This window comes from Pyxicephalus adspersus, chromosome Z (assembly GCF_032062135.1).
Source record: "Pyxicephalus adspersus chromosome Z, UCB_Pads_2.0, whole genome shotgun sequence".
Taxonomy (NCBI): Eukaryota; Metazoa; Chordata; class Amphibia; order Anura; family Pyxicephalidae; genus Pyxicephalus; species Pyxicephalus adspersus.
Window position 1 is genome coordinate 42,762,394 of NC_092871.1, and position 16,442 is coordinate 42,778,835.

The window sequence follows — 16,442 nt, forward strand, 5'->3', positions numbered from 1 at the left end:
GGTTCTATTGGATACAGTATACCACTACGCAAGCGTACCTTTCAGTATACAGTGCGGCTGATAATGCCGACGATCTGTTTTGAATGCAGAGGATATCATTGAATTATTGCTCTGTGTTCCCTACTGTGTTAAGTCTGGCCTTTATTCAATCTGGCCTGCAATGCCGTGCCCCTCCCCCTCCTCTCCCTCCCCCTCTTCCTTTATTTTACTTTCTATTTCTCTATTTCTTTCTTTGGTTATTTTTGTTAATACTTTGAAAATTGCCTATGCTCAGTCATTCTGCTTGTTTGTTCATAATATGTTTGTGATGCGGAAGATAACACAGTTGGTGATTTGTATGTTTTAATGTTTTATGTCAGTATCTATGACTGTTCACTGAATAAAAAATAAAATTAAAAAAAAAGGTGTCACATAAAAATTTGCCTTTCAGGTCACTTGGGTGTTGCCAAGACCAAGGCCAGGATAAAGCAAAACTTTTTCTGGCCTAACATGGGTGCAGACATAGCTCATTACTGTTGGTCCTGTCCAGTTTGTCAAAAGGTGGGCAAGTCGGGTGATGTGTGCAGGGCCCCCCTGCACCCACTCTCAGTAATTGATGAGCTTCTTTGCAGTGGTGCAGTAGATATCATTGGAAGCTTGCCCATTCCCAGTAGTTCAGGCAAGCGGTACATTTTCACAGTAGTAGACTATGCCACTCATTATCCAGAAGCTGTGGCACTTTCTTCCCTCAGAGCAGACAAAGTTGCTGATGCCCTGCTGGTAATCTTCATCCAAACTGGATTCCCGGCTGAACTCCTCAGTGATTAGGGCCCTCAGTTCATGTCCAACCTGATGGAGGCGTGTGTGCTAAAATACAAATTACTCATATTGTTTGCTGTGTGAAAGTTTTGATGGTACCTTAAAAAAGATGTTGCGGACATTTGTGGAGTCACAAGGAAAGGAATGGAAACTATATCTTCCTCACCTGCTTTTTGCCTACCGAGAGATCCCTCAAGAGTCCACTGGTTTGTCACCCTTTAAACTCCTGTATGGGAGAAAAGTGAGAGGTTCACTGGCTTTAATATAGGAGTCTTGGGAGGGCACTGTACATAGTACAGACGTTTCTGTTGTGGACTACGTACTTAAATTCCGAGATAAAATGGAGGAATTGGTAGGGATGGTCAGAGAGAACATGGCACGGGCACAGGTCAAATAAAATGAATGATCGCTGGAATGATCAAAATGCCTGGGAGCAGACGATGAGGTGGGTCAACAGGTGTGTGTTCTGTTACCAATAAGGCAGAACAAACTGCAGGCTGCCAGGGACGGACCGTACCCAATCACCCAGCGGCTGAATGAGGTAACCTACCTAGTCAACCTTGGTGGTAGGAGGCAGAGGGCTTTTCATGTGAATATTCCTAAATTACACCATGAGAGAACCGCTTATGTCATGCCTGTATCCAGCTAGCCTGAAGAGGGAGAGTCTCATCCATTGCTAGATTTGTTAGCTGACACCCAGGAGGTGAGTACTGATCCAAGCAGCAACTCACAACTCTCCCTCCTCCAGAGGGGTCAGCTTCTGAAAGTGCTCACACCCCACAGGGGCACATTCGCTGCAAAACCAGGGAGAACAGACCTTGCTGTCCACAAGGTGCACAAAAGCACGCACCCTCCTAATAGACAGACGGCCTACCGTGTCTCCCAGGAGGTACTACCTGACATGCGGAAGGAAATTGAGAGGATGTTGCAAATAGGGGTCATTCAAAAGTCCCACAGCGCATGGGCGTCCCCTGTAGTTTTGGTCTCCAAAAAGGATAGCACCACCAGGGTCTGTGAGGACTACAGAAATCTCAATGCCATCACCTCATCTGATGCCTACCCAATGTCTAGAATTGATCAGTTGTTGGATAAGCTGGCAGGTGCCCACTATCTGGCCATATTGGATCTGAGCCGGGGGTATTGGCAAATTCCCCTATCACAGGAAGCCCAGGAAAAATCTGCTTTCATCACACCATTTGGGTTATTTGAGTTTTTGGTAATGGTAACCACCTTTCTGATGGTTGTAAATGATCTCTTGGAAGACTGGGTGAATTTGCTGTTGCCTATCTGGATGATATAGCAGTGTTCACTAACACTTGGGAAGAACACCTTGATCATCTGGCACAGGTGCTGGACAACACCTCATCTGCCAATCTGACAGTGAAAACCAGTAAATGTCAGATTGCCATGACTAGATTGACGGTTACTAACGAAAGTTTGTACCCCATTTTAGCACCCTGGCCAGGCCCCTGACTGATCTAACCCAGAGGAAAAAGCCCAGAACCGTGGAATGGACACCAGAGTGTGAGGAAGCTTTTTAAATTTGAAAAAAGGGGTGCGGACTGAGAGGGTGTTCGTCAAAGCAAACTTCCTGATCTCTGGGACTACTCTACTCCATAACATGCCTGGAATCCCAATCCAATGCACTGTGTTGCCTCCGTCCTTGAGATGCCCAACTGCAGACCCTCTGGCTGAACCTTCGCTCTCTCCGTGCCCCACCAGACATAGGAGTGCCGGACAATCCACACTAGACAAGGACAAACACCTAAGAAAACAAAAAGAAAATACCAACCAAACAGTGCCATAAACCTCCACTCCCCCCCCCCCCCTGCACCTACCCCGATTCCAAACAACTCACAACAAATGTGGCCTAAAATGCAGACAAAAGCTTCTGGATTCCCATCTACCAATTCTTCCGATAACTTCCTCCCCCAAACCCCATCTGACTGCCTCCATAACTGCCCCAATCCTGAAAGGGTGCAAAGAAAATCCAAAATCCAGAAAAAAAACCTTAACCGCCTGCCTTAACACAAAGTCCTTACTAAAACCTCGCAAAAAATCCCCAATTTAAACCAAAACACCATCCCCGCCAATTTCCTACTAACTGAAGCCACCAAAACCCCTCTCATAAAATCCCTATCCAACCAATACAACAGTACATTCTTCTCACTCACTGACCTCCGAATCAAACCTCCGATGAGGCCAGTGCAATCCTCCACAGCCTCTCCGGACAAGGGCAACTGCATTGCTCCACCTCCGATGCCAACACGCGAAACCTGTCCCACTGGAAAGCATCAGCAATAACATTGCACGCCCCCAGGATGTGATGAGCAAAATGAAAACTTTTGTGCTGCAAACAAGTTAACATCAACTGACGCAACAATCGCACTGCCGGCTCTGGCGAAACTGTAAACCTATTAATGACCTGCACCACTCCCAAATTGTCACAATTGAACCGCACCTTCTTGTTCGCCAACTCTGCTCCCCCACGGCTCCACTGCCAACACTATCAGGAAAAGTTCCAACACCACCAAATTCTTAACCAAATCAGATTCTACCCATTCCTTGGGCCACCCCCCTGCACACCACTTACCCCTGAAGTATACACTAAAACCAGTAAAACCCACCGCATCGATAGGCCTGTCAAGCCACAACGCCCTACTATTAAAAAAAACCAAAAAGGTTCTGCATACTTCCAAATCCTCCGTCTTATCTGCCGCACATGGAATTCTAAACGTTCCGCCATGTGTTGCAAAGTTGCTAGCGAACACCCTGCATACGGAGCTATCCAGCAGCCCTATTAACAAAAAGTCATCCATAAAGGATAACCGACTCCACCACCTCCACCGTCCTCACCACCCATTCCAAGAAGTTACTAAACTTCTCAAACAATGTGCAAGAACTTGGGCACTCCATCAGAAGGCAGCGATCCAAAAATACTCCCCACCCCTTTTTCAGTCCAAAAACCTTAAAGAATCAGGATGCATTGACAGAAACCTAAAGGCGGCTTCAATGTCCCCCTTTGCCATCAGTGCACCTGCCCTGTAAAGACGCACCCACCTTTCTTTTTTCTGGCCGGCGGCCTTCTTACCTGCTGACCACCGCCCCCTCTAAAAAAAACTGCGACCCTGCTCACTGTGGCCTAGTCACCATCATCAACCGCATCCATAAACCAATATGTTTAGGGTCCCAGCGTAGCGTTGGTCTCACCGCCTTCCTCTGCTCATTGTACTTCAACCATGCGGTGCCATCATAAAGCCGATATGCCTCCCAGATGTTGTCCAGATAGCAGAACAATGCCGCACACTGCTCTGGCTGCCATTCCCCAATAACACTAGCCAGAATACTAAAGGCCTGCACCAAATTAAAGAAAGTGCGCGGAATCAACTTGTAACGGTTTTTCGCCTCATGCCTCAGAGGCTGAAGCCTCCAGAACCTAGCGGAAGGGGGCTTACTAGCAGCCCCCTCAATTACCTCAGCTACCCTATTCTGCAGCCAAGCTTTACCTTGTGAGGCTGCCGCAGTTCCAAGTTGCTGCATCAATCTGTCTTACGACTCCATGATGCTTCCTAACAAATTTCCTTCACGCAATAAACTGGCCCTAGCTTCTGTTGCTTCCCTCTACTTAACCGTTCGAATGTCCTCCCATTCATTTCCGACCAAACCCCTAAAATGCCTCCGCAAACTTTTCCCTCACTCAGTTAACCCTTTCCCTCCCTAAAGGGCTGCCCTCGCACCCTGTCATGCAGTCCCTGTGCTTAGTTCCCTGCTTCGGGCCTCTCTTTCCTATTTGAATCATGATGTGCTTTAAGTATTTTTTTAAGATCTGTGCAAAAGTCTATTGTGAAGCTTTGTGCATGAACTTCCTGTAATAAAAACCTGTCACGGTGTTGCTCTCTCTTCTTGTGGAGGATGTCGGGTCTTGAATCCACCTCCCTGTAGTTTTCTGCAGGCAGCCAGTAGTAAAGAAATGACACGTGGATCATCTGGAGAGTACAGATTATTTTAAACACATTTGCAGTTTATCTGTTTCTGTTTTTCAGATTAAAGAATGAACAGCCGAACACGGTCAGAATGCAGTAAGTACAAATATATATATATATATATTTATATATACTGATTTTATACATTAGACCACTGTACACAAGTCAGTTTTTTGTGAAATGAGCATGACTATTCATCTTGGGCAACAATCCGCTGATGTGCTTTACTCCACAGTTTAATTGATTAATAAGCTAAAGGAAATTCTGAAAACTATGGTATTTATCATTATGTTTCCTACAGAAGAACAGATGTATTAATATTGTCCCCATGGCTGGCTCCCATCATCTGGAATGGGACATACAATCTGGCAATTCTGAATGCACAATTTCACCACAGGGATGTCCGTGTTGGTATTACTGTATTTGCTATTAAAAAGTAAGCTATGAAAATTTAAATTGTTCTTATTTCTCTGCTTTTATTTTTAGATATCCTAATATTAAAACTATTGAATGATAAAATGACTGCTATTATTGACCAGAAATTCAGAAAGCATTAAAATCTGCTATGGGAAGTCAACAATGGCAACCTCTAAATTTTTCAGTTTCCTTTAAATACATAGAAATCTTGTCATTAAAGTCTTAAGGAAAGTAGATGGAAAAATATGTTTTCTTGGGAAATATTAAAAGTGTTGGAAAGGCCAGGCCAGGGCAGAGGCAAATGAGGTACCTGCCGTGGCTTTAGTGCTGTGGGGGTACAGCTGAGGCAGCGGCCTCCACATCACCTAGGCCTGTCTTACAATGTGCAGGAAAAAATCTGACAGCTTAGCTCCGCAGATATTGTTTGTACATTACAGGAGCAGCATACACAGCTCAGTGGCTGTACACGATGCTGTACACTCATGCTACACAGCCCTACAGAAGGGAACCCTAAGCAAATAGTAACCCGTATGTGTCCTAGATCAGCGGTCTAGAACCCGTAGTTTCGGAGAGTCCCGTAATTTTGGTAGTCCGCGGCCCTGACCAGTGCACCCCCGAGTGGGGTCAGGGGAAGGACCCCACTGGCAGGGCACACCAACCAGAGCCAAGGTCCACATCCCCTGTACAAATCCCAGGCTCAGGGAAGTGGCCAGGCTGTGTCTCTAGACACAACCCGACCCACTCTCCTATCGCAGGCTCTAGTGGGAGAATGGGCGGGGTTATGTCATGATGGCATTACTATGGGGTACATGCACGGTCAGGGGCCCGTAATTTTAGTGGTCTGCGGGACCGAAAAGATTGGCGACCACTGTCCTAGATTGTCTGTTACTGTGGAATAAATACCCAGTCTCTGTTCATTACAGTTTGCAAAATTTAAACTGAAAATGCCAAATTGTATTTCCAGAATTTCAGGACTTTATTCTTCAGTAAATAATTTTCTTAGGATATTTTAATGGTGTAGACCTGCTTTGTCTTTCATCTGGACTGCAAAAAAGCATTAGGTATGGGTTTATTGAGAAGGTGCAGAAGGGCTCTTGTGTTCTAAGCCTAAAAAAGGACTTTCATTTGGAAGTTGAGTCTGTGGGCTGGATTTAGCAGTAGTTGACAGGTGGCACAATCCCTCAAAGATTTGCTAAAAGAGATGGTAGCACAGTCTGAGGCATCACTTTCCACTGCAGGAGGTACACTGCTGCGTCTGCCAATGATTTGGATGCCAGACAGATTTTGCAAGCTGAATAACTACATTTTCAGTTGGCTGAGACTATATAGTTTTTACAGCCAACAAAACCATGATTGTATTGACTACTATATGTTATATTCATATTATATGCAAGCAAGTTAAAGAATATATTAAAAAAAAAAAGATAGAGAAATGGTTGCTTACATATTCACTTAAAAAGTATATTGTGTTGCTTTGATGAACACATGGAATGTGATATGTACTCAACAATGTTAATTGTATGAGTTTCGAGTAATATTTAAAAAATCTAGCTAGTAATGTTGGTCCATTTCTTCATTTCAGCTCTGTGTGTATAGTTTACATTGGGTTGAATGTCTTGGTCATCTGACCTGTCTGACTGGAAAGACATGCAGATTGAAAATGACTACTACATGCAATAATCATATGGTAAATCTAATGGGTATCACAATAGGTGATAAAATATATTACCACTTTTACTGAATCTTATATTTTTGTTCTGTGTTTACTTAAAAGAACACTTCTGGATGTTTTCAATTAAAACGACACAATTGTTCCTCTTTTCAATTGTTAGCTAGACCAATCTTAAAGAATTAAAAATGTAAACTATTGGTAATCAGAATGACATATCTCTTGTTTTTTAGGTATACAGTGTTTGTCCAGAATTTCATAGAAAGTGCTGAAAAGTTTTTCATGATTGGGCACAAGGTCAATTATTATGTGTTTACTGATCGTGTGAGTGACATTCCAAACATGACCCTAAATAAGGATAGAAATTTGACTATTCTCAAAGTCCCCAGCTACCCTAGATGGCAAGATGTGTCCATGAGGCGGATGGAAATGATTCGTGATTTTGCACGTGAAAAAATTGCCAGTGAAGACTTTTTGGTGTGTGTAGATGTGGACATGAAGTTTAATGATGAAGTTGGAGTGGAAATCTTAAGTGATTTGTTTGGTACTCTAAATCCATGGATGTTCGGGCTGCCACATGAACAGTATACATATGAACGAAATCCCCAGTCTGAAGCCTACATTCCTACAGATGAAGGAGACTTTTATTATGCTGGGACCTTCTTTGGAGGCTCAGTTGAGAAAGTATACAAGTTAACAAATTTTTGCCACAATGCTATGATGACAGACAAGGCCAAAAACCTTGAACCTGTATGGCATGATGAGAGCTATCTAAATAAATATTTACTTTATCATAAGCCAACAAAAATCCTCTCACCAGAGTATTTATGGTATGATGATTTGGGCATTCCAGCCTTTCTGAAGAGAAGACGTTTCCTTGCTGTTCGAAAAAACTACAATGAGATTCGGAACAGATGATGACTTTCTATCTTGTCCTTGTTTTTTTTTTTAATTCACCTTGTAAACTTAGGGGCTAAAGGGGAGGGGTGTGTACTTTTTTGTATTTTTGATTTTATTCGTCTTAGTTATCACGCCTGATTTAGAAGCTGTTTATTACTATCTTTTAGTAAAACATTTTTTTTTTAAAAAACTACCCCACTTTTTCATTATTTTTGAGTTTTGTAATGTTCTTGTTCTTATATCTTTTAGCATTGTATATTATTACCATTGCATACACGTTAACTATGTTATTATTGCTATTGTTCTTGATTGTTATAAATTAGCATGAACTAGACTTAAGATATAAATGTCTGTATTCAGCTTTTCTTTATACTACTCTTCAACTTCTAATACTCTATCCTGTTGTTTTTTTTTTTTTTTGTAAACTTCATTCCATTTCTGTTGTCTTTCCCTTTTTGAAAAACTTTTGAAAACAAAACATTGAAATATAAATGTAAACAGACTTAAGTAAAATTGATTACTAAAGCTACTTTTGTCAGCAGTGTTTGATTTTATATATTATACATTTCTACATTTTTTTTTATTATTAGCCAGTTTTTATATAGCACCAACATAATATGCATTAATTAAGTCCAATGTCATATCAGCAGCCGTTCCTCAAAGGGGCTCACAATCTAAAGGCATAGTCATATATCATAAACATAGGGACAATTTTATTAAGGAAAGCCCATTAACCTAACTGCATGTTTTTGGAATGTGTGAGGAAATCGGAGTACCCCGAGGAAACCCTCACAGACACAGGGTAAGAACCTTTGACCTAGTGCTGCAAAGGCAAAAGTGCTAACCACATTCCATATATTGATAACACTACTCTTACATATATTGATAACACTACACTACCTTTAAACCTAACCCCATATTTTCCTTCAGCTGTCTGTCCTAGGTCTAGCTTCTACAATATGAAACTTTAAGTATACAACTAACCTTACTGTAAAGGGACTGCCATGGGAAATGTATGGGGCTGTCATTGCAATCCTCCTATTGAAAATGATTTATGCCTGACTGTGTCTGATTTCAGTTTGCAGTCCTAGAACAAGTACTACTTACTGTATCTTTATACATGCTCTAGGTCAGTGACTCGGAGACCAAGTCAAAGCATCGGCTAGAAAAGAAATCCTCAGTTTTCTTATATTCCTAAACCTTTATCCTTAACCTTATGATAACCCCTACTGCTTACTGTTGAGAAAATTGTTTTTATGCACATAATGTAAAGTGTTATAATACTCAATATAGGCCATTATTATACATGGCGCTGAAAAGTTTCGTTTCTTCAAACACGAAGCTTTGGAATTTTCGTTTTATCTTACTTTGAAGGTTGTTTCTCTAGAAACAAAACTTTAGAGGTTTCGTTTCTTACAAAAGACATTTAGAAGTTAAGGCATGTTTAAAACCACTACTGTATATAAACCCTGTATATTATTGTTTATCAGACTACTCTACTTGAGATACTGCAACCGTATTCTCTGTATTGTATTCTCCTTGAGCAAGAAAATAAACAGAAGCCTTCCAGCTTGTTTTCCATAATCAACTGAATGAGAGAAGTTATTTTTCCCACAACAACTTTGGTCCTTCGAGCCAGAAACCTGAACCCGAGGGGAGGACCGTGCATCGGTTGATCGGTGAAGAGAATCTCCAAACATCACCTACACAAAGACCTCCGGTATAAGAGACTGTAAAATGAGAGGCCGATCAGTACACGGGTCACCCCGACGGTGACAGTTTCCAAAGATCAGCAGTCCAGCAGTTGAGGAAAACATCTGGACAGGTAAGCAACAACATTTTACTAACCCACAGACTGATATACTATTCTGTTGTACCTCAAAGGATAGTATTAAAATTGGTGTATGCAGCCCCATTGCACGGGTCACCAGGATAAGAAAACATTTGTAGGGACCGTCCTCAGAAGTTTTTCAGAATAAGGTTGTTATTAGTGTGACTAGTATTAAGATTAACTGTGATATTGTGAGTCGAGAACAGGTTTTCCTGTGAGACCAGGACACGGTTAAAAGAGATAGAGTCTATATATTGGAAAAGACTATAAAAGAGAGTCTATATTGGAAAAGATTTTAAACTATTCCCTTGTACACGATAAATAGATAAGTCTGGCAAGGATGGGTAATGTAAATTGTTGTTGCAAAAAAAGGATCCTGAACTAACTGAAGATGAAGTATACATGGTAAAATTAGATATTAGGAATTTACAGAAACGTAAATTATGGAGGGAAAAATATAACTTTAAAGGTAAACTGTCAGTGACAGAATGTAAGAAATTACTGAAGAATTTGAAAGCAGATAGTGGGAATAATCTTAGAAAACAAAAGAAACTAGGGGTACCACAAGCTCAATGGGTACAGGAGAGAGTAAGAAGTAGAAGAATTTATTTGCAGAATTACCAAAGTTTTTGATAATCACTACAGCATACCAAAGCCAGCAGATATAACACAAGATAGTCCCTATGAACAACAGTTAAAGAATGCAATGTTAAATAATTGCATTCAGTCCATAAGTAGTTTTATCACAAAACATATGGTAACACATAGAACATGTAGATTCACTGAGTTAGTATATTATGCCGTGTACGCAGAAAGACATTTGAAAAGTAAAAAGAAAAGCAAAAAAGTATGTAGATTTGTATGCATTGGAAGATGAAGAAGAAGAGGGAGACGAGGAAATCTATTATGAACAAAGTACTCGTCCTAAGAGAAAATTTCCTCCCTGTAAAGATTTTGAGGGAAAGTAGAGGGGAATGTTTTAAGTGTGGAAAGAAAGGACACCTTGCAAGAAATTGCAGGTCAGGAAATGGAAGATCTGACAGATCTGAAAACAAAGAGAAACAGGCATGACTAGGCGACAGGGAAAGGGAAGAAACAAGTGAAATTTTAAACCTAGGAGAGGTAGATTTTGACACACTTTATAGTGGACACCCTGAAGTAACTCTTGATATAGAAGAAAAGAAAAATTACATTTTTATGTGATACAGGAGCCTGTCGTTCTGTAATTAGAGAAAAGGATGCTCCTCGTTGTCAAACCACACTTAGTATTTTAGTGAAAACTGCAGGAGGTGACATATATAAAGAACCTTTATCAGTTCCTTTGCGAGTGACAATTCCAAAGAATAAGGATGTATGTTATAAACCTTTTGTCATTTCAAGTGTCTGCCTCGTAAATTTGCTGGGGCGAGATCATCTGACCGCACTTCAGATATCTTTAGTTCCCAAAGGAGACAAAATTTTAGTGGTCAGAAACAATGAGAAGTTGGAAAAGAAAAATGACAAGATCCAATTTTTCTATTACTCTCTGGAATTGGTAACACAAGGGGACATGTCAGTGACCTCCCAATTGCAAAACCTAGCCCTGAAAGACAGAAAAGAAGAAAGGTTACCAAACAAATTCCATTGTACTATGTTATTTAAGAAGACACCCAGTCCAGCAGATGAATATTATGAGGAATAGTTTTTCCAAACATTTTCATCAAATTTGTACTTGAACGCTTTATTCACTGGTCCAGATGGTGCAATGGTAGCCACATGTCTTTTATCAGAAGCTTATAAGGAATTACATAGATGCCAGAACATACCCCATGTGTCAATCCGGTGCCCCAGAGATCAGAACTGGAAGTCATGTGGGGACAAGGTGGGTGAACAAATGGTCAAAAATTACTACTTGGGAATTAGAACAAGAAGAGGTAACTGTTAGAAAATTGGATTGGCCAACGGAGGCCACCCCAAAAAGGCTTGTGTGGAAGGAAAAGGAATGATTAGGAATCATGTTGACCAGAGAAGAAGAGGAGGAACTGGCCACTCTTCCCCCGACTCTCTGGTCAACTAGTAAAAGTGATGTAGGGCTAATAAAAACAGCTAGCCCGGTGACTAATGTCCCGAAAAGCCATTTTCCTCCACACAAGCGACAGTATCCTCTTAAACCAGATGCTGAGAAAGGTATTGAACTAGTAATTACTGAATTGATAGCTAAAAAGGTGATAATAGGGGCACCCACCTCACCATGCAATACGCCCCTATTTCCAGTAAAGAAGGCTGGTGAGGAAGGGTGGAGAATGGTTCAAGATTTGCAGGAGGTTAACAATGCTGTGATACCAAGAGCACCCACAGTACCAGACCCACACACACTGTTGAATATTCTGTCTCCAAGCACAAAATATTTTTCAGTGATTAACATCAGTATTGCGTTTTTCAGCATTCCAATACATGAAGATAGCCAATTTTGGTTTGCATTTACCTTTAAAGGAAAAAGGTACACATATACCAGACTGCCACAGGGTTATTGTGAATGTCCAACAATATTTTCACAGGAAATGTCAAATAACATGGTACTGTTTAATCCACCACAAGGAAGTCAAATACTATTATATGTAGATGACATTCTGTTGGCAGCAGACAGTCAGGAGCAGTGTAGAGAGGACACCTTAGCGCTGTTGCAGTTTCTGGCGGAACAAGGACACAAGGTGAGCAAAAATAAATCACAACTGTGGAAACAAGAGGGTAAATATTTGGGATATCTCTTGTCCAGTGAAGGTAGAATTTTAGACCCAGCCAGAAAACAAACTATACTTTGTGGCCCCTGACCAAAAACTAAGAAACAAATGATGTCATTCATGGGAACTGTAAATTTTTGAAGAAGTTGGGTTCCAAATTATGCAAAAAACACCAAATCATTGATTTCTTTAATGTATGATGAGCCCATGGCTCCTAATGATAAACTAAAGTGGACATCAGAGGCAGGAGTGTTTGTTAAGATTAAACAAGTCATATCAAGCTCCTCAGTGTTGGCATTACCTGATTATAACAAACCCTTTGTGATGGATTGTAAGTCCGGTTATATGACCTCTGTCTTGGTGCAGAAACACGGAGATAAGCAAAAGCCAATTGCCTTTTACTCAGCCCAACTTGACCCCGTTGTGAGAAGCTTACCCCCCTGTGTTCAAGCCGTGGTAGCAGCCTCAATGGCAGTGCAAGCCTCGGCAGGAGTAGTGCTTTTCCACCAACTAATCCTAAAAGTACCTCATGCTGTCTCCCTGATATTGCTTCAAGATAAAGTGTCGTATCTATCACCTGCCCGTCACTTATCATGTATTACTGTACTGCTAAGCCAACCCCATCTGATAATAGAAAGATGTACAACACCGAACCCTGCCACATTTCTGCCAGTTCAGGGAGATGGAACTGAGCATTGTTGTATTGATGCTATACATGAGAAAGTTTTACCCAGACCAGATTTATTTGCCACTCAAAAACCCAGACCTAACCTTGTATGTTGATGGTTCTTGCAAAACGAATGAGTTAGGGAAAAATTTAGTAGGATATGCTGTAGTAACACAAGAGCAGACTCTAAAAGCTGAACCACTGCCATCCCATTATTCGGCTCAAGCGACTGAATTGATAGCATTAACAGACGCTTGTAAAATAGCAAAAGGTAAAAGTGCTAATATTTTACAGACAGCCAATATGCCTTTTCTACAGTACATGTATTTGCACAACAATGGAAAAACAGAGGTATGATCACCTCTACAGGAAAACCAATAAATCATGGAGAATTAATTCTCCAATTGCTAGATGCCATTCAACCGCCAAAACAGCTATATGTAAATGCGCAGCACATACGAAAGCCACAGATGAAGTGTCCATAGGAAACGAAAAGGCAGACGCAGCTGCAAAATAAGCAGCAGCCACACCATGTCTGTATAACATAGAAACGACAGAACCATAAGATACAGAAATATTAGAACAGATGCAACAGCATTCTCCAGAAAAAGAACAAAAGTATTGGAGATTAAAAGGGGCAAAGTTACAAGGAAAACTGTGGATAAACTTGTGCTACCTCGTAATTTGTATAGATATGCAGCCTTATTGAACCATGGAGTAAATCATGTCTCAATAGGAGGGATGGTAGCCCTGGTCAATAAGAAGTTTACAGCCTATGGATTCACAAATTACTCTAAAATTTTTTGTTCACTATGTACTATTTGTGCTAAAATGAACCCCAAAGGGCAGTTAACTCCTTCTCTTGGTCAGTTTCCGACCCCTTCATACCCGTTTCACAGTATATGTATGGATTTTTTTTAGAACTTAACAAATGTGACAATAAGAAATTCTGTTTAGTAATTGTTGACATGTTATCAAAATGGGTTGAAGCATTTCCAGTCACACACCCAGACGGGATGACAGTAGGAAAATGCCTAGTCAGAGAAGTTATCCCAAGGTTTGGAGTTCCAACCGTAATCAATAGTGATAATGGAACTCACTTTGTAAATCAAGTAATTCAAGAAATAAGAAGAAATTTACAGATAAATTTGAAAAACCATTGTGTATATCACCCACAGTCAGCGGGACTAGTAGAAAGACATAATGGCACAATAAAAAATAAATTGAAGAAAATTATGCAGGAAACGGGTAAAAGTTGGTTATATTGTTTGCCAATGGCACTTCAAAATAAGATGGATTGTGCCCACTAAGTCAAGACTAAGCCCATATGAAATATTATTTGGAAAACCCTATGTCCTCCCACAATTCAGTCCGATAGGACAAACTGAAGGAGAAACCACTTTGGCAGAATAGATGAGAAAAATGTTATTGTCCAAACCAGTTGTTTCTGCTAACTCTTTACCAGATTCCAAAGAACTGGTTCCAGAGCTGCTACTCCCAGGTGAATGGATCTGGATCAAGGTGATTAAGAAAAAGAACTGGTCAACACCCCGATGGGAAGGTCCATACCAAGTCCTTCTAGCCACGCACACAGCTGTCAAGATTGCCGAAAGAATTCCCTTGATACACCTTACTCACTGTAAAAAGGCCAAAGGCCTAAAGGTATGGAAAGATTAGGGTGTCCACCGAATACCTAAGCACAAAGTCTGGCTACAAAAGGGGGTCCCATCAATAGGAGTGACTCGTCTCAAACCCAGTGAAGAAGGTAAGTGCGAAAGGTCTCATAGGGACAAGAAAAAAGTAAAACTAGGGAAAGAATGATTCTTGAAAAATGACTGCATAGTGTGTTCTAGTGCGAGACCCCGATTAGCCACAGTTCCCCTACCACCTAATACTAACTTTGCTTGTTTTTTACTCATAATGCAAGGTAAAAATCCTAGTGACTGCATTGAAGAGAAACAAAATTATATGACTACTATTCAGAGGGAGCACCAGTTGGAGTAACAGTCTATGACGGTAACTACACCTGCTTTAAGAGAAACGAAAGTAAAAGCAATAGGACCTTTCATTACTGTAACACAACCCATATTGTTAGCTCAAGCTGTAAAACATGTACTTATCCACTGGGGCTATTTCAGAATCAAACAATATCTTTAGCGGATGTCTGGTGGGTCTCTGTAGATAAAAGGTTAAGATTAAGATTGCCCGATGGATGGACAGGGACATGTGCACTGGTAAAAATTGTTCAACCTTTTGTTTTGATTCCCCAAGCTAGCAAAGAATTACTACCCATAGTTAAGAAAGGCAGACATCCACTGTACAATAACCACATGATAAACAAAAGAGATGTTCCAGGGGGATCGTTTTGACAACCAAGTGTATATTGATGGTCCCACGAGGAGTTCCAAATGAGTATAAGGGATCTAGGATGATTGACAAAGCAACAAACAAAACAATGTATAAACAATTGGCTACAACAGAACCAGAATACACCCCTTGTGATGATGGAGAACAGAGGGAGGATGGACTTTCCCTGGATGATAGTAAAAACCCCTGGATTGACATGAGGAGTAACTAGTTTGTTTACATGAAGTGATACTTGGAAACAGAATGAAGGTGTCGCTGAGCCTCGTTGGAGGAACATAAGAATAACTTTTTGATGAACAGAAGAAGACAGGGGTTGAATTAAAGTATCAATTAACACCCTTTTTGTTATGTACAACAGGAGGGAAACGTTGAGAAAATTGTTTTCATGCACATAATGTAAACTGTTATAATACTCAATATAGGCCAATATTATACATAGAACTGAAAAGTTTCGCTTCTTCAAAAACAAAACTTTGGAATTTTTGTTTTATCTTAAAACAAAAACTTTAAAGGTTGTTTCTCTAGAAACAAAACTTTAGAGGTTTTGTTTCTTACAAAAGACGTTTAGAAGTTAAGGCGTGTTGAAAACCACTACTGTATATAAACCTTGTATAATATTGTTTATCAGACAACTCTACTTGAGATACTGCAACCGTATTCTCTGTATTGTATTCTCCTTGCACAAGAAAATAATCAGAAGCCTTCCAACTTGTTTTCCATAATCAACTGACTGAGAGAAAATATTTTTCCCACAACACTTACTTTAATTGTAACTAAACCCTAAACATTACCCCTACTCTAAAAAGTGAATAGGTATCACATCTGGAACAAAGATAATAAGTACAGTAAAAACTCAGATAGTTCTTTGCTCACATAACTTCCCAATTCACTAAGCCAGTTTAAATCACAGTCATGACCTTACAAAAAGTGACTTCTCACTAGAAATAAAGAAATTTATCAAAAGACCCCTGATACCATTTTAAGGAATTCTGTTGCAGTTGCACAAAGTAACAGGAATCAAGCATGTGCTGCAAAATAGCAGACTGACCATGTAAGACAACCTTGAAGAGCTGAAGACATGACAGGTTGG

The 16,442-nt window shown here is 40.5% G+C and overlaps 1 protein-coding gene across 3 annotated transcripts in view; it reads left to right on the top strand.

Moving 5' to 3' along the window:
- Positions 1 to 9,375, top strand: part of LOC140344496 (histo-blood group ABO system transferase-like) — a 29,855-nt gene extending 20,480 nt beyond the window's left edge. For 2 of the 3 annotated variants that reach the window (XM_072431656.1, XM_072431658.1), the window contains 3 exons: positions 4,842 to 4,877; positions 5,083 to 5,217; positions 7,101 to 9,369. In XM_072431656.1, coding sequence (XP_072287757.1) covers positions 4,842 to 4,877; positions 5,083 to 5,217; positions 7,101 to 7,785 — 856 coding nt within the window. In that variant the 3' untranslated portion in view covers positions 7,786 to 9,369. Of the gene's footprint in view, positions 1 to 4,841; positions 4,878 to 5,082; positions 5,218 to 7,100 lie in introns of all 3 variants that reach the window. The other variant, XM_072431657.1, reaches the window with a different exon arrangement.
- The last annotated feature ends 7,067 nt before the right edge of the window (positions 9,376 to 16,442 follow it).